The following is a 25,854-nucleotide window of genomic DNA, read 5'->3' as shown; positions in this document are numbered from 1 at the left end:
TTCCTTGTCCCTGGTGTTCAAGGACATGCAAATTAAAGAACACTTCACCTTGGCAAGAATGAAGCCTTTTGCTCTGGCTGAAATCAGGGGCAGCCAGCAGGAAGGTGAAGGCAGAGAGGAGAGCTTCTCAGGACCCTCCTTATGAGAAGCCACACCCACAGAAAGGCACCATCTGGCTGTGACCCGATTGACAGGTTGAACACCACCCCTACACTTTTATGTATCTTCACGTTGACTTGAAATCACGCAACTACCACGATCACCAGGATGTTTATTTTTATTATTATTGGGAAAGGTTTACATAGCAGATCATTAGTTTTGTATCTAACAACCCATGCCCATTACCTTCTATCTTGTTAACCCCAATTTTAAAAAGCAACTTGGATCAGAAGCTCACACCTCTGGGCCTCTGCTTCCCACTTGCCTGAAGTCCAGAGCTTCCCACCAAGTGGCCTGGCCTTAGTCTTCCAGGTCCGCCTTCCTAAGGCGGTGGGTGTTTTTTTAAGAGCTGCAAAGGTGCTTGCTTGCTGAGAAAATCACACACGGACGTGGGGAGGAAAGAGATAGCATAGAGCCCCAGGAGAGACTCTCTGCCTGGTGAGTACAGAGCGAAGGGGCTCTTCGCTAGCACTGCATGCTGAACGTCCAAGATGAAGGGCGAGTAGTCCTCTCTGCTACTCAGGGCCATGTAGTGGAGGATGTTCCGCTGAGAAAGAATATAGTCCTCGGTGTAGTCTTCCTGCACCTCAGGAGTGAGGGCATCCAGGAGGTTCTTCTCCATCCTGTCCCACATCTCTTCAGTGCCTGTGAGTTCTAGGACAGTAGAGGAGAGGTGGGTGAGCACAGGGTCCGAGGCCGGGGAGGACGTTTGGGGAACAAATGCCTACCCCTAGCAAGAAAGCAGACTGTTCTAAACGGACTTCTATTGGGAAGGGCGCGGCCCACAATCCCGTTTTAAACCGTTGTGGTTGTTGCTGTTGTCGATGGCATCCAGTCATCACAGAGACAACCACATCCGTCCAACTCACAGCATCCCTGTGCACAAGAGAGCGAAACACTGCCCGGCCCGCCCCACCCTCGCAGATTGCTCCTGTGCGTGAGCCCACTGCTGCAGTCTCTGTGTCAGTCCCTCTCCTAGCGGACCTTCCTCTCTTTTGCTGCCCCTCTGCTGTTTTAAGTAAGCACTCATGCGGGCATTTGCTACTCTTTTCATTGGGACCTGGCGTTCAACTCACTGCCATCAAGTCAATTCTGACTCACAGTGACCCTATTGGACAGAGTCGAACTGCCCCGTTGGGTTTCTCCTTACAGGAATAGAGCGCCTCATCCATCTCCCTCAGAGCAGCTAGTGGATTTGAACAACTGACCTTGAGGTTAGGAACCCCACTGTTAACCCGCTACACCAGTGACACCCACTGAGCTACTACTGGTGTAGTGGAGTGCACTGAGCTGTTATTCGTAGGGTCAACAGTTTGAATCCACAAGCTACTCCATGCAAGAAAGACTAGGGTTTCTGCTCCCAGAAAGAGTTTGCAGCCTTTCTCCCAATGCATAAACATACACGTACATACATACATATGTATGTGTATGTAGTCCTTGAGGGCCTTCGGATGAACTTCAACTCAGAGCAAGCCTGTATGTGTCAGAGAAGAACTGTGCTCCATAGGGCTGGTTAATGTCTTTTTTGTTTCCCCCCAGAACATAGGTAGGCAGACTTTTCTTCTGAGGTATTTCTACCTTTTAGTAGTCACCTAGCGTGGTTGAGGTTTGTACCACCCAGGGACTCCAGAAGGCAGCAAAGAATGAGCTTGATATTTTAATTGGAAGATCCTGAGGCTGCCCATCTATTTCAAGGAAAGGCACCCCCACCCCCACCCCACTCTTCTCTGAGCCACCCTCCAGAGGTCCACCTAGAGCCCTCCCAGGAAAAGAGGGCCTTCGGAGTCCTTGGGAGTGAGCACTGGAGAGCCCCTGGCTCTGGCACCTACGTGTTTTGAAGGCTCCAGGGTAGATGGTGACAACCTTCATCCCCCATCTGGAGAGCTCTCGTCTCAGCACTCCCGAAAACATGGCCAGCGCTGCCTTGGATGAGCTGTAGGCAGCCAGCTTTTCCATCGGGATCCCTGCTGCAAGGGCAGAGGGGGAACGACACCAAGTCAGAATGAGTCACTCCTGCAGTGTGCAAAGCTCCCAAACCTGCTGGGACCAGCCAGACAGCTGCGTGCCAGCCAGAGGCAGATGAGAGCACCCGTACCCGTGTTCTCAGTATCCCCCGCCCCAGGTTGTTTGACGTCCATAGTCGTTCCTCTCAGCTGGACCAGAGATGAACCCATGTGAAGGTTCCCCTCACCCAGCTTCTGAGCTAAATGTGACTCAGACCAGCGGAAGAGGCTTTTTCACTCCAGCCCCTAGAGCAGGGGTGGGGAACCTTTGGGGCGTGTATAACATCATTCTTGGGATGTTCTGGTCAAACATGTCATGCACTCACCCCTAATGCGATGGCTAGAACTGCTTCTCTTTGGTGTGATGTTAGTTGGTACTGACGATGTCATGGGCCTTGGGAGCCCTAGTTGTCTCTCATTAGGCTGCTGACCACAAGCTTGGCCGTTCCAAACCACCATCTACTCTTCCAGAGAAAGACGAGACTTTCTACTTCCTCAAAGAGTTACAATCTCAAAAACCCACAGGGGAAGTTCTACCCTGTCCTATATACTCATTATAAGTCAGAATTGGCTCGTTGGCAGTGTTTGTTTGTTTGTTTGTTTGTTTGTTTGTTTTTACAGCCAGCAGGTTGAACACTCTCTATCCCTCAGCATGACAACCATGGAGGGACCAGGCCATGTTTCCTTCTCTTGTACATAAAGTCGCTACTTGCTGGTACCTAACTCCAAACACCCCAGTCCCTGACCCTCCAGGCTGGCCACTGGAAAGCGGTGGGTTGACGCTAAATATTGCCCATGGTGAAGGAAGGGCTCTCAGAGGCAGAATCCTCACCCTCATCTCCTGGCAACCACATGCACAATGGAAGGAAACACTACCCAGCACTGCAGCATCCCCACAATCAGCCACAGATCAGATGATTGTGGTCCACTGGCTGATTTTCAGAAGAAGATCACCAAGCCTTTCTTCCTACTCTGTTTGAGTCTGGAAGCTCCGCTGAAACCTGCTCAGCAGCACGGCAGCATGCCAACAAATGCGGGAAGATCGATGGGCAGTGGCTGTTCATGAGCTACAATGTGGGCCAAGGATTGAACCTGGCTCTCCCACATGGAAGGCGAGCACCTTACCACCAAGCCACCACTGCCTTTGCAAACACTGGTTGAGGCCTACATTGGTAGTCACGCAAATGTACAGCCACTTACTGTGCTGTAAAGTATTTTAAATATATTTTAAGCCTTCGTGGCATTAGACTGTTAATCGATATACTGGTGATTTGAACCCACCAGCCACTTTATGGGGGATAGATGGGGCAGTCTATTTCTGTAAAGATTTTCAGCCTCGAAAACCCTATGGGGAGATGCTGTATAAGTCGGATAGGGCTAGGTAGGCAGCTGCAGGTTTTGTATTGTGTTTTTGTTTTGTTTTGTTTTGTTTTATGGGGTGGGCAAGCACTTTTACCGTCTTGTAGATAAAGTTGTTGAGGTCCCATTTACTACTTCCTATGTACCAGGGCCCTGGTGGCATCAGGGGAACGAGTTGAGCTGCGATCCACAGGGTCCACAGTTCAAAACCACCAGGCGCTCTGCAGGAGACAGATAGGGCTTTCTATTCCCATAACGAGTCACCGTCTCAAGCGCTCACAGAGGCACTCCTTTTCACAGGAGTAGAAAGCCTCATCTTTCTCTCTCTCAGGGACTGGTCTCTTTGGTTGTCCTCATCAATTCCATGTTTGAAGAGGAAACAACTAAAGCACGAGAGCATATGTGACTCACCCCAGGACCCAGAAAGCGACAGCAGTGACAGCTCACTTGTGCAGGGAGTTTTCAGTGAGCAGACAAAAACTTGCACAGGAAGATTTGTAGTAACATTATTCATAACGGCCCCCAAAGTTGGGGAGTAGTCTATCTGTACCTTTATAAATGCACACAAGGATAAATAAAATGTGGTATGTCCATACAATGGGGTAAATAGAATTTGGTATGTCCATACAAGGGGATATTATTGGGCCATGGACAGAATAAAGTGCTACTGACGCATGTCATGGATGGGCCTCAACAACATTATCTGGAGTAAAAGAAGCCAGTCACAAAGGGCCACATGGCGTATGATTCTATTGACAGGTATGACCCAGAATTGGCACCTCCATAGAGCCAGAAGGAAGATCAGTGGTTGTCAGGGGCGGAGGGGTGAGAGCAGCAAGGACTGGTTGCTCACGGGTACAGAACTTCCCTTCAGCATGATTACAACATTCACAGCGCTGGTTGCGCAACTTTGAGAATGTGCTCTGAAACCACCAACCACGGGCCGCCGTGTCCCGGGTGGCAGCCTAGCTTTTTTGTTTTCCCTGCTCAGGATCTGGGCCGTTGTTTCACAAAGCTCAGCAGCAAGTTCTGAGGAGCTCCGCACCCTGCTCCCTGCTGAATCCCTTCACCTCTCACCAATAAAGGGACCTGTCCTCATTATGTAGGCGTCTACAAGCTTGACAAACACCCAGGCCTTCTAACAAACCCCTACTCCGGGCTGGTGCAGACGTTGGCTACGTCATCTGGGTGCTTGCTGCTGCGCACAGAATGCCTCGAGGGCTTCCAGAGGCTCTCGGTGACCTTCTGTCTAGACTTTCCCCAGGACATCATGATGGGACATTGGACATGATCAAAGAATCCCTACACCTTAGCGACTGGCGGGATGGCAGAAAGGAGATCAAGGCACAGGGAGGGGAAGACCCAGGAGGCTCAGTCAGGAAAGCAAGCATTGAGCAGGATGATGAGAGGACTGATGGTTCCAGACATGTTGACCTAGTGACCGAGGTAAGAATGTGGGATGGGAATAGACCGGTGTCAGGAACTTGCACCAACAGGGGATGCCCTGGCGTGGCTAGAAATGAGGTATGTGGCTTATTTTAACACACAAAGCTCACCCCAAGTGGGAATATTTAACAAGAGAGTATGAAGTTCAGGCTTGGAAACCAGGCAGAGGATGTGTGAGTGGGCAGCCTCTGCCTGTGAGTTCTCTCTCACTGATCTGTGTACTTTTCATTCCCAACATCCTTGCATTTCTTCATTGAGCTTCTACTACCTGCCGGGAACACCGGGCACACGGCAAATACTGGTGCCAGGAAGCGATCATTAAAGTAAACATCTTCTGCAAAATGAGCCACTCCAAGTGAAGGACAGAGGAAAAACTTCCTGGTCAGTGTGTCAAGAAAAGATAACGCGCCTTTTCACGAAGATGGCGCCGAAGCCGAAGAAGGAAGCTCCTGCCCCTCCCTGAATGGAAGCCAAAGCAAAGGCTTTAAAAGCCAGGAAGGCCGTGCTGAAAGGCGTCCACAGCCACACACAAAAGAAGACCCACACGTCACCCACCTTCCGGCGGCCCAAGATCCTGAGACTGAGAAGGCAGCCTAATACCCCCCGAAGAGCGCCCCCTGGAAAAATAAGCTGGACCATCATGCCATCATCACGTTCCCCTTGATCACAGTCTGCCGTGAAGAAGATCGAAGATAACACACTTGTGTTCATTGTGGATGTCAAAGCCAACAAACACCAGATCAAACAGGCTGTGAAAAAGCTCTATGACATTGATGTAGCCAAGGCCAACACCTTGATCAGGCCTGACAGTGAGAAGAAGGCATATGTTCGACTGGCTCCAACAAAATTCGAATCATCTAAAGTGAGCCCAGCTGGCTAATGCTAAATATAAACTTTTTCAATATATATATGAAAAAAGAGAAGACAACGCAGTGACATCCCTCAGAGGCTGCAGGGGGTGCACATTGCAGACAGCAGCCCTGGCCATGTAAGAGAGGGTGACAAAATTAATTTCAGGGTCCACAGGGTGGAGGTGGGGGGCTACGGGTGAGAAGGTGTTGCAGGAGGAAGGGACTCTGAGACAGTGGTGACTTTAGGGTTGGTGTGACCCATCACCCAGTTCCACAGCTCATCACCACCACCCCCATCACTCACCACAGGGCCCACAGGTGAGCCAGCCATTCCCACCAGGCCAGGGTGAGAGGTGACACCATTAGTTACCAAACTGGGTCACAACAACCTATTGACACCACAGAGAGAACCATTGATCATTTCAGTAGATATGTGTTGAACAAGTGAGTGAAGGTGTGGGTGAGACTTTTCTAGAAATACCAGACTATGCCAGGAACTGAGAGAGGTGAGATTTCCACATGGGTCACCTATTTGAAGGGAAAATTCAGAGCAGAGGTAAGGTGCACATAACATGAATATGTTTCTGCAGGATTAATTTTCTTCAGCAAGGTAGGAAGAAATGGGAACATAGTTCGGGGTTCTCATACGAGTTAGACTCTAAAGTCCACTGTTCCTGCCCATCCTAGAAATCTTTCTCCTGCCTCCTCTTTCCTCTCCTTTCCACTCTTTCTTTTCCTTCCATCTATTTTTCTTTCTACCTCCCTTCCATCCACTCACCCATCCATCCTTCCACTTTTCCTCCTCTCCCTTGTTTCCTCCTCCTCTCCTTTCTCCTTCCTTCATTCTTCCTTCTTCCCTTTCTTCTTCACTCCCTTCTCTGTACCTCAGATGAGCCAGTAATCCTACTGACACAATTCCAAATATAAATTACTTATTTCCTCTCTCCATTTGGAGGGGGTGGGGTGGTTATGCCTTCTGACAACCAAGAGCCCTAGTGAAATACACTCACACAGCTGTTAGATCCAAGAAGGTGGCTTACTTAAAGCCAGGGAAACAAGCAGAAATTCACCTTTGAGGCTTCAAATCCAGAGACCCTTAATACCTCCCCCCCCCCCCCCTGTACTGGGACAATAGTAATTGCCCAGAAAATGCAAAGGAACTCCCAATAGAAATTCTTTGCAACTGTTGTTGTTATGAAGAACAACACAAAACCCAACTACTTGGACTCTTGATTTCAAAAAGAAACATCTATCTTTGGGGTCAATCAAGAAAGAATGTAGAGCAGCACCCCTCTGGTTGAAGGTGCACCCTGCATCCAGGGCTGACCTCCATGCCCCAAAGCTGAGTAAGATTCAGAGGAGTGCCTGGTTTGAAAATGTCTCTTAAAATCAAGTGCGTGAAGCATGCACAAAGGCAATGTTGACAGAGAGACTGTTAAGCCATTGACTCAAGTTGTTGACTCTTACACACAGAGACAAGTTGTGTCCTGACTCAATTGCCTAAAGATTGCAAAACACTGGGGAGAGTCTTATGGAAAAATACCAGCAGGGAGTGGAGTGAGACACGGGGCCCTAACTGGGCACATGACAGAGAAGGTTTTGTCTCCTCATCTTAAGGGAGCAATGGAGAATGGCAAACCCAGAGAAAGTTGAGCACAGGCTCCCTGTAACTAACCGATGGGATTTTTTAGTTCAACTCTGGACAAGCTTGTAGTGGTAGTTCCATCATGCAGATATTTAGGAGCCCCAGCCCCCCGGTAACGAGTAAGATGAACTAGAAGGCATTTAGCATGAGAGGATTTTGAAAGAGAAAGGTTGCACTGTGTGGAGGTCAGTGGTGGATATACAATTTGAACCATCCTGACCCAGCCCTATGTGGATCCATGGGGAAGGACCAACTCACCCGCCATGCTGGCGATGTTCACCAGCCTCCCCTTGGCTTTCCGGAGAAGAGGCAGAAATGTCTTTGTGACTTCCACAGCTCCGAAGAAGTTCACATTCATACACTGTCTGTAGTCTGTCATGGGGATGAGTTCCCCATCACTTGGGAAGCCAAGGACACCAGCATTGTTGATCACAGCCCATAGTCCTGAAGATACAAAAGAATGGCTTCTTAATGGAGAACATAGGGGGGCTTCTTCCATGTTGAAGGATAATGAGAGTCTGTGAAACACCTCTCCACATGGAAGGAACTGGAGGACCTTATGTCCATCACAAAAGGACAGAGATTGTATGAGACTACTATTGTTTAAAAAATAAAGAAAGGCTTTCACACCCAAAGAAACAGCCTCTGCTGCTTACCAGGGGTAGGAGGGGAAGAGAGGGCAGGGGGAGCAGTAGGCTGGAGAGTAGGCAGGTGTTAACTTGAGTGAAGGGAAAGAAAATAGCCCACAAGAGGGAGATGGAGAGAGAAAAAATGATGGACACAGGCCAAGCCATTGAGAACTGTGATAAGTTGTTGAATACCAAAATGATGATCTCGTATACAAACCCTCACCTAATTCACAACGGGCATTTTAACGTTTTTCATTTTGTTGTGTTTCATTGAGAAAGTTTACAGCACAAGTTAAGTTCCTTCTCAATAAGTTCTTAACATACCGTTCAGTGACTGTGATTACATCTTCCATGCCATCTCAGTATTCTCATCTTTTCCATTCTGGTTATTCCACTTCCATTTATCTAGCTTCCCTGCTCCACCCTCGACTTCCTTGTCTTTGCGTTAGGGTAAATGTGGACTGTTTGGTCTCCTAGAAAGGACTTATTAAAGCATCACAATACTCACCAGTATGTTTTATACGCCGAACTGTTACTAGCTGAAAGGTGTACTCCTGGGGTAGTTCTGTCCCAAGTTTAAAGGGAACCCTAATGTAATGGTCTTTTTTTATTATTATTGTGAAGGTTAGATTTCTATATTTTACTCACACTTTCAACATCAGTGGCTTGCAATGTTATGTATGTATGTATCAACCACAAAAATATCTATACAAAAAGTACTATAAACCAACCCACTGTTTTCGAGTCAATTCCAATTTATAGAGACCCTAAATAGGGTTTCCAAAGCTGTAATCATTTTTATATCTGGAGTGTCTGGCTCAACTAGTTGAGGGCTGGGGGTTGGGGAAGGGCTGAGAATTTTCATTTCCAACAAATTCCCAGGTGATGCCACAGCTGATGCTGGTACTGCAGTTTCCCAATCACAGTGGGAGAGCCTCTTCCTATGAGCAGTGTTTTCCAACCTTGGCCACCTGTTAGCAAATGCCAATACCCAGGCCACATCCCAGACCCATTAGGTCATAAACTCCGGCTGACCTAGGCATTCCTTTGTTTTTGTTTGTTAATTCACCCGTTGATTCCAATGTAGAACCACACGGGAACCAGTGTCCTAAATGGTTGGAAAGACATGAGCTGTACGTTGGGGAGGAGTCTGGAGCAGAGGTAGGTGAGCTAGCTCCTTGTTACCTAGGTGAACAGGATACAGATGTGTTTAGCTAAGCTAAGTGGAACGGTAACAGATCGTCTTTACACCCCATGCAATTCTCCAAGTGTGGCCCCCAGAGCAGCAGCAACAATGGCAGCTGCCCCCCTGAGCAGGCATCGAGGTGGGGCCCAGTCACCTATGGTTCCATCAGCCCTCCAGGTGATCCTGGTGCATGTTCCCGGATGAGAGCCACTGGGGAAGGAGCAGTCGAGTATATGCCTTGGTGCTAGAGAGCCCTAAACGGAGAGCCTCTAGCACCACCAGCACCAGCGCTGCTCCTCCACTGCCAACCAGGAAAAGTGTCAAGAGTGTGGCAAGTGCACAGAGCACTGGACGTATCTGCAGGGGCCAGCATGAACCACTGACCATCAATGTCCCCTCCCCAGGAATGGGCCCACCTCCTCAGGAAGCTAAGGAAATGGTTTGGGCCATTGGGCTGAGTCATGGTTCATAAAGGAAACGGGGCAGAGTTCTAGAGGAAAAGGTTCCCAGCCACGAGTCTGTGGGCTGACGTTCATACACAGCGATGGTTTGTGGGCATCCAGTGAGATGGTGCCTGGCAAATAGGAAGAGGGCAGCAGCCACTGTGAGGATGGTGGTGGGAAGGGAAGAATGTCTCATTCATAGGAAGGGATGGGTTCCATTCAGTCAGCTGCACAGTGCTGACAAGTCAGCTACAGAGAGCTAGAGATGAATGGGAAATGGGAACCAATGCTCATTCTCACTCTTCTGAATGATCTAAATGCAGGGGCACCTCATTTTATGGGACCTGTTGGATACTGGTGGCATAGAGGTTACACGTTGGGCTGTGATATGCATGGTCAGCAGTTTGAAACCAGTTACAGTCTTGGAACCAGTAAACAGAGTCTTGAAACCCACAGAGGATGTTGCTTAGGAATCAACATCAACTCGATGGCAGTGAGAGTTGAGTTTCTCAGATACCGCGTTCATTACAGATGGAAGGTCTATGGCAGCCCGACATTGACCGAGTCGGCACCGTTTTTCCAGCGGCATGTACTCCCTCTGTCTCATTTTGGTCAACCTCACAACATTCCAAATGCTTTCATCATGCGATTGCACACTTCAAAGTTGACAGCCTAATGCAACCATACCTTTTGTGTGCATTGGGAAATCAAAATAGCTCTTGGGACTCACTTGATTGCGATATTCACTTTATTGTGAGGACCTGGGTCCAAACTTGCTATATCCCTGATGCCTGTCTGTCTGTTAACCCGAACAATCCTTCAGCTCCCCAGCAAAGTCAGCTTAAAGAGGGTGCATGCTAGAAGTGCCCGAGGCCTCATGGGAAGCCCAGAGTGAAATCCACATGGGAGAGAGCAGAGCTGAGAAATAGACTGAACACTAATGACTTTGCATGAATGCCTAGATCTAACCATGTCCAAAGTCAACTGGACTTGCCACTATCTCAGTCAAGAACTACATCCCTTCTCTTGCTTTAGCAATGTTGAAGCAGATTGTGTCACTTGGCTCTGAAAGGACCCTGGTGGCTGTGTGCATGGTTCTTGCTCTCAAAGATCCTGGAAGGGGGAGTGGGAGATGGACAGATAGCTCTAAGATGGGAGGGTATATGCAAGAGAGAATATTGACCAGAAGAGGAAGGTCATGCAAAGGATGTCCTGTTGGAGCTGAGTCTCCTCTGGGAATCGAATTTGCAGTTGGACAAAGGCAAGAAGAGTCTTAGGAAAAAATGGAGTGATGGCAAGAGAACTATCCCAGTAAGAGGAAGCTGTGCGTGCAGAGGTGTGAAATTAACATGTTGTGTTCCTGAAGGCATCCAGCATTGACTGAGTGGAACAGTGGGTAGTGCCAATCCAGGGGTAGCCAGGGATCATGAGCCTAAAAGACCTTTGAATTCTTGCTAAGGACTTTAGATTTCAGATGGCAACTGAGAGGGTCCTGGCTGGCTGGGGGAGGAGCCCAATAGACATGGTTGCTGCTGACCTTTAGGACATGAATGGTATGGTAAGATGTGCACCTCGTGAAGACCACCCTCCCTTTGCAAAACAGCAGGGAAGGAAAGATGGGTTACAAGGAGGTCATTGTGGAAGCTCTGGCAAGGGGCAAGGAGGCTTGCAGGAAGTGCTTGGAGATGAGAAGAAGCTGGGACAGTCAATGTCTCAAACTCCCAAACCACACCAACTGCCATCGAGTTGATTCTGAGTCACAACGACCCTATAGGACATGGTAGAACTGCCCCTATGGATTTCTGAGACTGTAACTCTTTATGGGAGTAGAAAGCCTCATCTTTCTCCCATATAGCTGCTGGTGGTTTCAAACTGCTGAACCTGACTACACCACCAGGGCTCCTGGCAACCAATATATGGGAAGCAGAATTTATGAGACTCAGGACCAGTAAGACGTAGGGACTGAGGTTAGTTGGCGGTCTGAGTGGCTCTCGGGTTGCTGGTTTGCATGGTGGCAGGGTCCTTGTCTTTAGACATGGAATGCAGAGGGGCAAACTGATTAGCCGACTGGCAGCAGGTGAGGGGAGATAATGAAGACTATATTTTGACAGGTTAAGACTGAAGGCTCTAGAATAGACGTGGAAACAGTTGGTAGACACGTTTCTATATCAGGAAAACGGATGAGGTTGGCAGTATAGATTTGGAAGTTAGTGACATAACTCTCAGTGTGTTTCAACCCTGGCCAAGCCTTCGGACCACCTAGAGAGCCTCAGAAACACCTAAGCCCCTCTCCTGGAGGTGCTGGCTTCATTGGATTAGGGTGGGGGGCTCCACGGGACCCAGGCCTATGCCATCACACAGATCAGGTATCCAGAGGGTCCTACGCCTTGTCCAAAACTCTGCTGTCACTGTCTTCAGAAGACCTGGTGGTTACATGTTGGGCTACTAATCACAAGGTCAGCAGTTTGAAACCACCAGTCACTCTGTGGGAGAAAGAGGGGGGCTTTCTGCTCCCCAAAAGAGTTATAGTCATAGAAACTCACCGGAGGGATTCTACCCTGTCCGATAGGGTTGCTATGAGTTGGCATCAACTGGATGGCAGAGTTTTGAATCACTGTCTTCAAATCATAATCTTTCCTTTAACAAAGAACCCCCCCCTATTTTAATTTGTATAGCATGCCCCCCAAATGTGAATCCAGTCCTGAGTGCAAGCTTAGGTATCTATTTGTCAACAACGCACCACTACCATTACACTGTGGTTCCACTGTATGGCAGGTGGAGGAACAGTAGAGCCAAGGGAACACGGGGAAGGAAGTGAGATAATGGAGCTCCCTGGGGAACATCCCAAAAGTGGGGGGAGAGAGAGGAAGGAGTCCATAAAAGAGAAGTAGAAAGACTGAAGGAAAATAGGGGGCTGAGGACCCCCAAAGTCAAAGCAGAGAAGGATGATGAACCCATTTAAGTATTGTACCACAGTTAAAATCTTCGTGCTCTGTATACTGATCAACTTTGCCACTAAAGGTAGCAGGGTAAAGGTCAATTTCAAACTGGAGGTGAAGAAGGAACAGCCCAGGGTGGTGAGCATTCCAGAGAGCTTGGTCCTGCAGAAATGGGAAGAGAAGGGGCAGTAGCAAATGGAGGACAACTGTGTACTTTTAAGCTGGGGAAATCTAGCCCATGCCAGTATTGCTGGGAGGAGAGAAAAGGGATGTTAAGGAAAGGGTGACTAATGGAAGTTGAAGGGGATGGGATATAAAGACATCTTGGAGCCCTGGGGGCAGAGTAGTTACATATCAGGCTGTGAACCTAAGGTCAGCAGTTCAAAACCCACCAGCAGTTCTAGGAGAGAAAGACGAGGCTCAGTGTGGTAGGATCTGCAAGAATCTGAGTCACCCTGCAGGACTTCCTGTCCATGAGGGTCCCTGGCATACATTAGGCACTCAGAGGAGATGACCCCAGGAGCCAGAGGGAGCAGAGGGCAATGGCAATGAGAGGAAAGAGCCAGAGGGGAGCCATCTGTGGGGAGGGGTTTCTGGAGGGCCATACCTCGGTCCTGCACCTTCCTCACCACCTTGCTGTGGGCATCTCTTATCTGGGCCGAGTTTGTGATATCCAACTGTACCACAGAGAGCCGGGAGGAGCAGTTTCTTCGCAGTTCCTCTGCCCCTGATCCTTGTTCATTCAGCACGCCAGCAAATACCGTGAAGCCGTGCTCATCCAGGTACTTGGCCAGGGCGTGGCCCATCCCGGTATCACAACCTGCCAAGGGTCAAAGCAACACAAAGTGAATCCCAACCCATGCAAAGGAAGTGTTGTGTCCCACGACAGATGCTGTGGGCAGTGTGCACTTTTCCATGTCTCCCAAAGAGAGCAGGCTCTTTATTCGCTGATGGGGTGATGTGTGGAGAAAGCAAGACAGACAGACAAGGCGGGTGCTTCGTACCACTGAAGTCCCAGCACCTGCTCTGGCAACACGTACATAATGAGAAATACAAGAGAAGAAGAGAAGGTCGAATGTCATTTGGGGACTGAGGTGGGGAATCGGGAGGTCCCTGAGTGGCACAAACTGTTGCCTATTAACCTCAAGGTTGCAGTTCAAACCCAGGTTGTGGTACCATGAAGAACAGTCTGTCAGTCGGGTTCCGTTAAGATTACAGAAAAAAAAAAAAACAACCCTATGGCTCATATGATGGATTTGTACTCTAACACACGGGGTGGCCGTGCATTGAAAATGAGCTCTGGAGGCGCAGGTACTAAGTGCTAGGTTGCTAATGGAAAGATCAATGGTTTGAACCCCTCAACCGCTCCTGGAGGCAGAGGTGTGGAGACTGATGATCTGTCCTATCGAGGTTACGGGTTAGGAAACCTTAAGGGAAGATCAGCCCTGTCCTGCAGGGCTGCTATGAGTTGGAATGGACTCGCTAACATACACCCATGATGATAAGAGTGGTCTGGAACAGACTTGAAGGCAACAGGTGTGTTCCCCACCCCCCCACCTTTGGGGAGGAACCCATGGAAGGAGAAAGGTGACGGGGGCGGCGTGAAGGGGTCTCGGAGTGGCTGGTGGCTAGAGAGGAACTTGGAAGGGAAAATTGAGACCACCAACCGGGTGTGGTGAGGTTCCCTTTGCTGTGTGGTGTTTAAAGTAGCCTTGGTCACTCCCGAACACATCAGTAAAGCATTCATTACAAACGAATACCTGGGAACTGGTTTGGTTTTGTTTTTTTTTTGGAGTAGGGAACAAGGGCCATGTAACAAACAACTGGGTCCTGCTTCAGAGTGGTTCTTGGGTGCCATCAAGTTAGTTCCGACCCAGTGCCCAACAGGAGGAAACGCTGTCAGTCAGGCCCTGCGCCATCCTCAACATCGCTCCTGCTGGAGCCCATTGTTGCCGCCACTGTCAGCCCGTCTTGTCAAAGGCCTTCTTCTTTGTCACCGCCTCTCTGCTTGAGCCAGCATGATGGCCTTCTCCAGGGGCTGGCCTCTCCTGACAATTTATCCAAAGTTGGTGAGACCAAGTCTCACCACCCTTGCCGCTAAGGAGCATTCTGGCTGTACTTCTTCCAAGACAGATTTGTTTGTCCTTTTGGCAGTCCGTGGTACTTTCGAAATTCTTCACCAGCAGAGTAATGCTAATGCATCGATTTTACTTCGGTTTTCCTTTGTAAGTGTCTGACTTTCACATGCATTTGTAGCGACTGAAAGTGTCATGGCTTGGATCAGGTGCACCTATCCTCGAAGGAACCTTTTTGCTTTCCAACACTTTTAAAGATGTCTTGCGTGGCAGCGTTACCCAATGCAACATGTCATTTAATCTCTTGACTATGCCGTCTGCGCGCATTGCTTGTCAATGTCCTTGGCAGCTCCCACTTTCTCTCCCTTTATCATATCGACATGGGGTACTAGCAGAGCTGCCATGGGGGCCCATTCTGTCTGGGTTCTAAAATAAGAAGACTCCAAGCCATCTGCGTTCTCATCTAGACCTTTCCAGAGACATGGAATCGACATCGGCCCTTGAAAGAAACATGCAGTTGGAACACTTTATAAACTGGCAGCCTTCTGCTGCCAGTCTCAAGAGCACATAGTAGGTCCTCAACAAACATTTGCTGAGTTGGCTGCTGAAGGAGGTGCTGAGGTAGGTTGGTTGTTTGGTGTTACGCTATGTGTGCTCCTGGGGATTCCCTCCATCTCTAACCAGTTGCTGTCAAGTCAGTTTGAACTCATGAGAACCCCTTATGTGTCAGAGTAGAACTGTGCTCTGTAGACTTCCCTTGGCTGGTTTTTGGGAAGCAGGTTGTCAGATCTTTCTTCCGTGGCACTCACTTCAGGATAGACTCAAACTTCCCATCTGTCTAGTAGTGACTGGGTATGTTTAACCATTTTCACCACCCAGGAACAGCCAGGTGACCTGGAAGCCCCTTTACCCTTGGGCAGAGTGAATTTGAAGCAGTCCTTTATCATTAACCTTGGTAACGAAGTCTCATATGCACAGGAAACCGATGCCAAACACCCTAAATTTGAAAAAGAAAGAATTGTGTTCTCTCCAAGCTGGTAGGCTGGTAAGAAGTGTATACATTCTATTGCCACATGGGGGCACCATCTGAACTGATGTCAGAAATGGGGTCCCTCGTGTGTTACTAGTTAGGTTAAGTCTTAAATTAGACGCGTTGTGAGCGATGGGAGGTCTTGGAAGCCAGGTCCTTGGATGAAACACATCCACCCTGCCTGTAAAGAATAACAGGAGTCCTGGTGGTTACACATTGGGCTTCAATCGCATGGTCAGCAGTTTGAACCCACGAGCAGCTCCTTGGGAAAAAGACTGGATTTTCTACTCCTGCAAACAGTTACAGTCTTGGCAACCCACAGGGGTCACTATGAGTCAGCAATGACTCGATGGCAGTGAATTTGGTTTGGGATTGGTAAAGAATAAGGCTCAAAGCAACCCTATAAGAGAAGGTAGGCCTGACCCTGGGGGTTTCTGAGACTGTAACTCTTTACGGGAGTAGATGCCTGTTCTTAATCAACTTGATGTCGGTGAGTTTGGTTGGTTGGTTGCATTTTTTGCTAAAGATAAGACCAGGTGCTGCAGTGGACATGGACTTTGGACTTCTGCCAGGTCGCTTGGAAGCTCAGAGACAAAGCAGGGAGAAGAATTTACAGACCTGCAAACACCTTCTTGTCATATTAAAAGACTGGATAAGTAATAAAATCACAAGGTCAATGATGATTTTAACATAATATCCCCAGTCAAATGTAACTTTTATAATTTGGTGTTGTCTCCTCCAGTTCTTAATCTTTTATCCCCCTCCCCTCGTCTGCATTGTTCTCTGTCTCTCTGGATGAATTGAATGAAGGTTTATGGAGTAACTCAGTTCCCAGACACTGCTCCCCAAATAGGATGCCAAGTCTTTGTGAACTACTTTATGCCAGCTGACCTCAGTGACACGCCCACCCCCCACCCCAGACTACAGTCCTGAGCCCCCAGGCCCAGTGGCTCAATCCCTCTAGGTATTTGGTTACATCTAAGAAGTTGTCATGACTTTACCACCTGCATGCTCTACCGTGGAGCCCTGGAACAGAAATGGAGTACAAGTCGGGCTGCTAACCTCAAAGTTGGTAGTTCAAAATCACCACTTGCTTCAATGGAGAAAGAGAAGTCTGTCTGCCCCAGTAGAAAAGTTAGTCTCAGAAACCCACAGGGGCAGTTCTACCTGTCCTATAGGGTGTCCGTGAGTCAGAACCGAATCAATGGCAGTGAGTTTTTGGTTTGACTTAGGCTCGACCCTATTCATTGATATATGTGCAGCATAGACGCATATACATACATATGTGGAAATAACCAGTTTCACTTCTATATGTTCATCTACACAAGGACCCCCTGGCTGTCCTTTAGATGGGGCGCACGCTCCCCGCCAGGAATGACACTTGGCCATGTGAATTTCCACCTTCAGCAGTCCTCCCTGAGAGCCTTGACCCTGCCATCCAATTTACAAAAGTCCTTCAGATACAGGTTTGTTTTATTTTGTTTGAAACCCTAAGTAAGGACCCTCCCCTCCAAGGTTAGACTTTTAGGTAATCCGTCAGATCACTGACCTCCAGCTGTAAGTGCCTGTTCCACATAAAACAAGTTGAAGTATAATAAAATGCTAGATAAATAAAATAACACCCTGCCACACTGAAGGCATCCCTGTGGGCCAAACGAGGCTTGGCATCTAATCCAGGAAGAGCAAACAGCGGGCAACCTGGGCAACATTTACCTACGACGGTGCTGGCGGCACTCTATCCCCTTCCCTGCAGCCCTCTGGAAGGATATGACCCGCCCAGTGTCTAACAGCTTTACTCTCAGAAAGAGATGACTACAAACTTGACCGTGGATCAATCCACGGTATAATATGATACTTGGTCAGTTGACCTACCTCTTGACCCAGCCTGAATTTTGCTCTCAGCTCACTTGTTTCATGACAGAAATTCCTTCTCTGGCTTTTTATATATTGTTGGTGGTCTTTTCTTTCTTGCTTTTTATTTTTATTTTATCTCTCTTGTATGATTATTCTTTTCTTCTTTCTTGCATCGTTTTGCTTTGTTTTTATTGTTTCTGTTTGGTTACCTAGTTTATGCATAGAAGGAGTGGATGCATAGACACTCTAACTGTTGCAGTAGTTTGTCTGGGATGGGGGGTGGAGAGAGTAAGGGGAATTGGGGAGCAAACAATGAATGTGGGAGGGAGAGGGAGCATTAGAACTGATTGTGATGATGTGTATGCACCTCTTTTTAAAAGTAACCATGGAAGTGTATGACATTTGAATTTTATATCACAAAAACTACTAAGAAAAAAAGAAACAAAAGTTGGCCAATGCTTACCAGGAATGAAGGAGGAAGAGTTGTTGCTTGGGGGGCATTGAGCTTATGTTAATGTTGGTGGAATAATTTGGAAAGGGATATCAATAATGGTTGTACAACATGAACAGTCTAATCAGTGGCACTGAATTGTACGTGCAGAAGTTGTGGAATTGGAGCATGTTTTGTTCAATGCTTGGACTACTCTTCTTGATATGATTGAACTATCGAATTTTCTGGTATGTGGAAGAAGTGCCCATAAGACCGTAAAAAACGAAAATAATCCATCCAATGGCGAGGCCAAAAAATAAATAACTAAATAACCCACTGCCTTGGAGTCAGTTTTGACTCTTAGCGACCCTATGGAGCAGAGTAGAACTACCCTTGTGGGCTTCCACTCAATGGGAGTGGAAAGCCTCTTCTTTCTCCCGCAGAGCAGCTGGTGGTTCTTGCTCTGCGGGAGCTGCTTGCCGTTTAGTTAACAACCCACTCTGCTGCCAGGGCTCCTTGTGGCATGGCCAGACCCTAAGAAATAGCCAGATCTTCTGTGCCTAGTTTTCAATGGAAATAACTGTCTTTTTTATTCAGACTCGCGGTGACCCCCATGTAACAGAATAGAACAGCTGCATGGGGTCTACAAGGCAGATCACCAAGTCCTCTCTCCTGAGGATCCTGGTGGGTGCCAACCTCTGACCTTTTTGCTTAACCTCTGTGCCACCAGAACTCGTTCCCTGGAACATAACCTTCATGACTACATCATCCATAGTATTGCAGGCCCTTCAGTCAATAGAGCAACTGAGAGCTGGAAGGAAGCTTGAGCCCTTGTGGCATAGTGGATCACGACTTGGGTTGCTCACCACAAGGTCAGCAGTTTGAAACCACCAGCTGCTCCAGAGAAGAAAAATGAGGGTTTTTTTTCCTGCTCCATAAAGAATTGCAGCCTCAGAAACCCACAGGCTCACTATGGATTGGAATCAACTCAATGGTAGTGAGTTTGGGTTACTTGGTTCAGATAAGCTGAAGTGAATCCTTCGGGGCTGGATAAACCAATCAGCAAGATCGCCAGGGACCCCATGGTCCCATCCCACAATTTCACCTCTCCCCATCGCCACCAAAGAGCCCTGGTAGCGGAGTGGTTACAAGTTGGGCTGCTAACTGCAAGGTCTGCAGTTCAAAACCACCACCTGCTCCATAGGAGAAAGATCAGGCTTTCTACTCCTGTAACCACCAGCTGCTCCAGGGGGTCAGGGTGGAGGCTTTCTGCTCCATAAAGAGCCACCGTCTCAGAAACTCACAGGGGCGGTTGTACCCTGACTTATAGGGTCTCTGTGAGATGGCATGGATGCGATGGCAGTGAGTGAGCTGTCTGTCACCACCACCAACCACCACGTCAAAGGTGTGGCGAAACCCTTGTGAAACTGCTCTCCCCAGTTTGCCAGTGCACACAGTTCAGGTGCACCTTGCTCAATGCCAGCCCGGGCAGACTGGGGAGGATCCCTCTGCCAAACGTGGATTTGCTCTTTCTAAAGCATGCCCTTGCTTAATTGAAGGGCCCTGCACAGAATGGGACCAATGACAGGAACTCCCTGCTGGACAGGGACCCCATCATTGACATCAGAGCCCTTCAAAGGCATGGACTCCCATCAGCCAGGAAACAGCCCTAGCGACGAACAGCTGCTCAGCCAGAGGTGGCGGGCAATCCATTTGTGCTCACTGGCATCTAGGAAGCATCTCCTAGCTCTGCTTCCAGTCAGGCCGTCAGGCAAACACATGACTGAGCTCCTGTTCACATCCTACCCCCGTGCCTGTCCTACGCTCTGCCCGCTGCACCCCAAATCCGCAGTGAGCACCTTGCTGCCTACCTGCTTCACTTCACTGCTGCTCCTGCCTTCCAGTGCCTTCTCACCCAGACCCCAGGACCACACAGTACCCAAACCTTCCTTCACGAGAGCCTGGCACAGTTCCCCATCTTTCCTTTTCTGCATCTCCTGACAAAAGTGTTAAAAAAAAACCCAGCTCAGCTCAGCCTGCTGCCCACCTGGGGACGTGTACTCTTAGATGCAATAGAAATGGACATCATATGTACATATATGTGTCTATGCTGTTCAACACTCCACACTGCATTCCTCCAGGGGATGCAAGGGAGCAGAGCCCCACATTGCAGGCCAGCTATGAACCACTGGGCTCTCACCACCAACACTCAAGAAATTGGCAATGGTGGCGACCACAGAGTATGCAGTCAGTTGAGTGGGTGGGGTGGCCAGGATGCCAGAGACCTCCAGCCAAGGCCAGAGGCCATTAGGAGGAGGCAAAAAAGCATCCAGACAACGTGGAGGATTCTGGTCTTGGGCTCCTTTGTTGGCTATCCTTAGGGAGTGGGGGGAAAACTTCCTACCCCTACTTCCTCTCAGAGTGTCTTCATAGGGGCCCAGGGAGCATAATGGTCTCATGTTTAAAGCAACAGTAGCAGTGGCCATGGTCAAGTCCATTCAGGTTCAGGGTGAGCGCAAGCGTGGCAGGTTGGTTCTGTGCCCCATAGGGTCTTCAAGACTGTGGCATTTTGGGGACAGATCACCAGGCCTTTCTTGATAGGCGCTTCTGGGTGGGTTCAAAGGGCCCCTGTCCCCATTAGTAATCTAGTTGGCTTCCCTGTGGCACCTCCCAGCTTCCCTCCAAAGAGGAAAGGAAATAGGAAGAGCCTGTTCAGTGACCCGTAAACAAAGCTTGTCCTAAGGGCCATTTTAAACTTCTCATGTGCAGCCTTGCCTCTCTTCACTTAATACTCATTCAGTCAGTCAGTCAGTTAGTAGGGCATGGCTATGTTAGATCTTAGCAATAAAGCCAAACCTAACCATCCTGCATCGAGTTGATTCTGACTTCTAGAGACCCTATAGAACAAAGTGCAAGGCCTTTGTGGATTTCTGAGATTGTAACTTTTTTTAGAAGTAGAAAGCCTCATTTGTCTCCCTTGGAACGGTTGGTGGTTTTGAATTATTGACCTTGCAGTTATGACACCAGGGCTCCAAGGTCCTAGAAATAGTGCCTATGAAAGCTGGCCTAACTCACACTAGACTCCCTGAATACCAAACCAAACTCACTGCCATCAAGTCGATCACTGCTGATTCAAAGCAACCCTATAGGACAAGGTAGAACTGCCAGTGAATTTCCGAGACTGTAACTACTTATGAGAGTAGAAACCCCCATGTTTATCCCAGGGAGTGGATGGTGGTTCCAAACTGCCAGCCTTAAGGATCACAGCCCAGTGCATAATCACTACTCCCCCGGGGCTCCTTAGACTCCCTGGGAAAGTGCAAATAATGACAATGCCCATTCCGCACCTCTAGAGTGAACGACTTAATGGTCCGCCAGGTACAACCAGGGTTTAAAACCCCACTGACCTAAGACTGGTGTTCTTATCTGAGGGGTGCACTTACCCCCCACCTCCATCCCTCAGGACCATTCGGCAATATCTAGCAAATTCTACCCTGTAGGCAGAAGCTGAAAATACTGCTGAACACACAGGCTTATCTTCCTCAAAAGTCAATAGCACCCTGGTTGACAAACCCTGGGCTACGTGAAAGAGACATTAGATAAATAGCCACAATAGAGAGTGACTCAGGCTACCCCAGAAACTTTCTATGGATGCTGGCCACAGGGTGTATATGGAGAATTCAAGGTCATCTCCCCAAGGGCACCTTCACCAGAAAGGGTGTGGACAGGAAGGAGACTCAGCACCAGGGAGCACTCCTCTGGCCTACCTGCTGCACTGCTGCTGCCCCGCACCCCCACCCCATGCCCATCGCGGCCTCTGCTGTTGTGCTGTGGCTCAAACATTTACTAAATGATGGGTTGATTAGATCAAAGTATCATAGTCCAGGTTGCCTTTCTTGTGGCAAGTTGCTACGGTCTCAAAATTGGTTCCCTGGAACCACCCTGGCTCTGGCCCTGGCCTCTCTGAAATCCCTCTGCTCTCTGCTCTTTGTTCCATAGCCTCTGTCGGCTTTGCTGTTATAAAAGCCCAGGTCCTAAGCCTGGCCTCCACAGAGCTGTGATCAGATTCTTACTGCATTCTCGGGTTTATCTCCATTCCCTTTGTGATAGGTAGATTTATTGTGCCAACCAGGCCAATAAACACATGTGGGATTAACAAGGTTGCCGTTTAATTGAAGGACAAAGAGATAATGCATATACTCGTGTATGAGCCAAGTTTTTGAGCACATTTTAATGTAGTTTTTGTGGTAAAATCAGGTACCTCGGCTGATATTCAGGTCAGCTTATACTCGAGTATATACAGTAGATGGCTTGGGGAGCCTCACCTTTCTGCCTCTTGCTCTCTGATGATTGGACCAGTGTGTGGCTGCCTTAGCTGGTTTTCTGCCTCAACTTGTGAGCTACACTATCTGTGGGATACCCAGCCCATGGACTGTGTTGCTATAGTTTGAGATTCCTTCAAGACCTGCTTTGCCATGCTACTGGTATATACATCACTTGAGCTGGGGACTGTCAGAACCTGTCATCTGGCTGACTGTTAGTGACCTGCCCTGCTGTTTGCTGCCTGTGGCCAGACTGCCTGTATTATCTACAGAAGACTCAGCTGTCTGCTTCCTTGACTTGCACCCAGCAGCCCTCGTGAATTGAAGGACTGCTAGTATATTAACTGTCTCACAGAAGTGCGTTGAATTGAGCCCTCTATACTGCTCTGTAGACTAATTAGCTCTTTATTTCTTCATTGTATATATATGATCATATATTTTGTTTCTCTAGAGAACCCTGTCTAGCACACCCTTCCATGGGGCTCTCTATTCCCGTAAAGATGTACAATCTTGGGAACCCACCGAGGCAGTTCTACTCTTTCCTAAAGGGTTGCTTTGAGCTGGAATCGACCTGATGGTGGTGAGGGGGTGGTGGTGCACTGGGTGAAGTGTTGGGCTGCAAACCAAAAGGTCAGCGGTTCAAGCCCTCCAGCTTCTCCATGGAAGAAAGATGTGGCAGTCTGCTTCTGTAAAGATTTATACCCTTAGAAACCTTCTGGGGAGCTCTACTTTTACAGTGCCACTGGGAGGTGGAATGGGCTCGTTGGCAGTGGGCTTGTTTTGTTGCTTTGTCTTCCACTTGCATCCTAGATACCACATATATGAATACTCCAAAGCTCCTTGGCACCTGCCCACATCTTTGATCCCAGCAGATTTTCTGCCTGAGAAGCCCACACAATGCCCTTTCTCCATTCCTTGCCTCTAAAATATACATGTATATTTAAGTATTTACTACAAAAGGACTGAGTATCGAATAATGGACCCCTGTACCCATTATCCAGCTGGAAGAGTTATTAATATCTGATTTCATCTATTTCCTCCCACACGCCTCTTCCTTTTGGCTGTAGTATTGTAAACCAAACCCCACACCCAATATCCTGTCACCCAGAAAGCCACAAATATGCAAGCCTTAGGCTTTCTGCTCCCACAAAGAGTTACAGTCTCCAAAACCCACAGGGGCGTTCTTCCCTGTCCTCTAAGGTTGCTATGAGTCTGCACCGACTTGATGGCAGTGTTTGGTTTTGGGGTTCCGAGGCCGACACCCTTGACAGGATCACATGGCCCTGGTGATGCTGCACAGGATTAAAGGCTGGACTGCTAATGGAAAGATCGGCGGTTAGAAGCCACCAGCTGTTCCACAGAAGAGAGATGAGGCTGTCTGCTTCTGCAGAGATTTACAGTTGCAGAACCTCTATAAACGGTCTCTATGAGTCAGAGTTGACTCAATTGAGATGGTTTGTTGTTTCTATAGTGCCATTTCGACGCAACATCAGGAAAGATCATTTCTATTTGGGGATATCATACTTGGTTAAGTGGAGTGTGTGAGGCCAGAATGACTAAAGAAACAAATCCAGAGACACTCGTATATGTGTAAGAAAGAGCTTTATATAAAGAAGGCATTATATATCAAGAAAACATCCCAGCTGAGTACAACTCAAGTCTCTAAGTCGGATACTAGTCCATAAGTCCCTCTTCAGACTCACAAAGCCACATGCAATGATGCAGAATGCAGGAACATCACAGGCCGGTGGGTGCAGAGTCCTGTGGATCCAGTGGTGGTGGCTCTGGCCGCCCTCCGAGTGACTCGAGAGCAGGAAGGTAAAGGCAGAAAGAAAGAGGTGCCGACCTCTAGAGAGCCATCTCTCTTGATCACACCTCCAAAGGAGGTCATCAAGCTGCAGCCTAATTGACAGGCTAAACACCACCCATATATTCTTACAGTTATCATGTTGGCATTAAAAAAAATTTAAAACTACCACATGGAGGATCAGCAGAAGCAAGGATAACCTTCAGTGAGAGAGACTAAGGTAAATTCACCAGCGATGGACTCGGAAACATACCAAGGATCGTGAACACGGTATAGGGCCAGGCAACATTGTGCTCTGTTACACACAGGAGTGCCATGAACTGGAGCAGACCCAGAGGCAGTGCCATGCATACCACCACATGACATTAATCCTTCTTCATTAAACTAATCTAATACCCAGAACTTAGTCAAATCATTATTCTCCTTTCAAGACTACTTGTGTTTATTCACAGCTAAGCTTGTGTGTCAATGTGGCTGGGCCAGATTCTCCTCTGGTTCCGCAGTTACAAGGTTGTATTCGGCTGGGTTCTCTAGGGAAGACAAACCAGTGAGATAATGATCTGATTTCTATCATGAAAGTAGCTCACACGGTTGTAGAAGTGGTGAAGTCCAGTCCAGTTCCAGTCTGTGTATCGCTTCTCGGCCTTTTGGCTAAGATCAAGTGTAGTGTCAGTTCCAGTCTGTGGGTCAGATGTTCATTAGAGGCCTTTCCTGACTCGAGTAGTTGTCAGGGCTAAGGGACAGGAAACAGGAAGATGAATGAGGAAGAGCACCACTCATGGATAGAGAAGTGATATGAATTCAAAGTTGGTGAATCAAGATGGCAAGCTCTGATGGCTCTCAGGTTCAGTAGGAAATATGGTGGGCTGTTGGCCCGAGTCCAGAGAACTGGAGGTCAATGTGTCAAATGCAGGATCCAGACCAGCAAGGAGTGAAGACGGTCTCCACAGTGTCTACTTATATGTGTGAAGTAGGCCACACCCCTGAGGAACCGTCTTCAGGACTGTGACCTGAGTAAGGATTGCACTCGAATCTCCCCACAGCTGCTTGGCTGCTCACAGTAGATCCCATCATGGAGTTGATTACATCCTATCAGATCACATCATAGCAGAGGCTTCAACTGCCAAACTACTGAGAATCTCGGCCCAAGCAAGTTGACACAAAACCTAATTATCTACCATGATAAGATCTGAAATAAGGACTTTCACAGTATCTGCTATGAACAACCAATCCGTCGACAGTTTCTTCGGGGGTGTGGTCTGCATTTAATATATATGGGCATACTAGCAAAACTCGCTAGCTCTGTGCTCACTCTGAATGCCGTGTCTGGCTCTCATCATCTGCTCCCTCTGGTTCTTGGGACTTCAGTAAGGGGCCTGCCATATTATGTGCTGACCTGGAGATTTGCTTACCTCTATAGCCTGGGAGCCAGCAGCCTGCCATTTCACCTACCCATCTTTGATTCTTCAGCTCCTGGAGCCCTTGCATCAACAACCTTCCATCTGGCCTGCTACTCTTGGGCTCATCATACCCAGTTGGCTATGCGTGTAAGGAAGCCTCCACTCTCATGTCAGACCCACAGACTTGGGACTTCCATTCTCCAGAGCAGCATGAGCCACTTCTTTGAATGAAATCCTTCTCTCTCTCTCTCTCTCTCTCTCTCTCTCTCTCTCTCT

General features: G+C 48.3%; 1 protein-coding gene and 1 pseudogene across 1 annotated transcript in view; one reads left to right on the top strand and one right to left on the bottom strand.

Annotated features, from left to right (window-relative positions):
- Positions 1-254: 254 nt before the first annotated feature.
- HSD17B2 (hydroxysteroid 17-beta dehydrogenase 2) overlaps positions 255-25,854 on the bottom strand; it is a 52,253-nt gene continuing 26,653 nt past the window's right edge. The window contains exons 2-5 of the mRNA XM_004704773.2: positions 13,268-13,480; positions 7,722-7,907; positions 1,989-2,126; positions 255-813 (exon numbers count right to left, since the gene is read on the bottom strand). Of these exons, the coding sequence (XP_004704830.1) occupies positions 482-813; positions 1,989-2,126; positions 7,722-7,907; positions 13,268-13,480 (869 nt within the window). The 3' untranslated portion in view covers positions 255-481. The remainder of the gene's footprint in view (positions 814-1,988; positions 2,127-7,721; positions 7,908-13,267; positions 13,481-25,854) is intronic.
- On the top strand, positions 24,810-24,889 carry LOC115870782 (annotated as a pseudogene).

The sequence above is a fragment of the Echinops telfairi genome, unplaced genomic scaffold, assembly GCF_000313985.2.
Source record: "Echinops telfairi isolate 266 unplaced genomic scaffold, ASM31398v2 ScPeMD7_2291;HRSCAF=2852, whole genome shotgun sequence".
Taxonomy (NCBI): domain Eukaryota; kingdom Metazoa; phylum Chordata; class Mammalia; order Afrosoricida; family Tenrecidae; genus Echinops; species Echinops telfairi.
The sequence above is the reverse complement of the archived record's forward strand: the minus strand, read 5'-3'. Positions and strand labels throughout refer to the sequence as shown.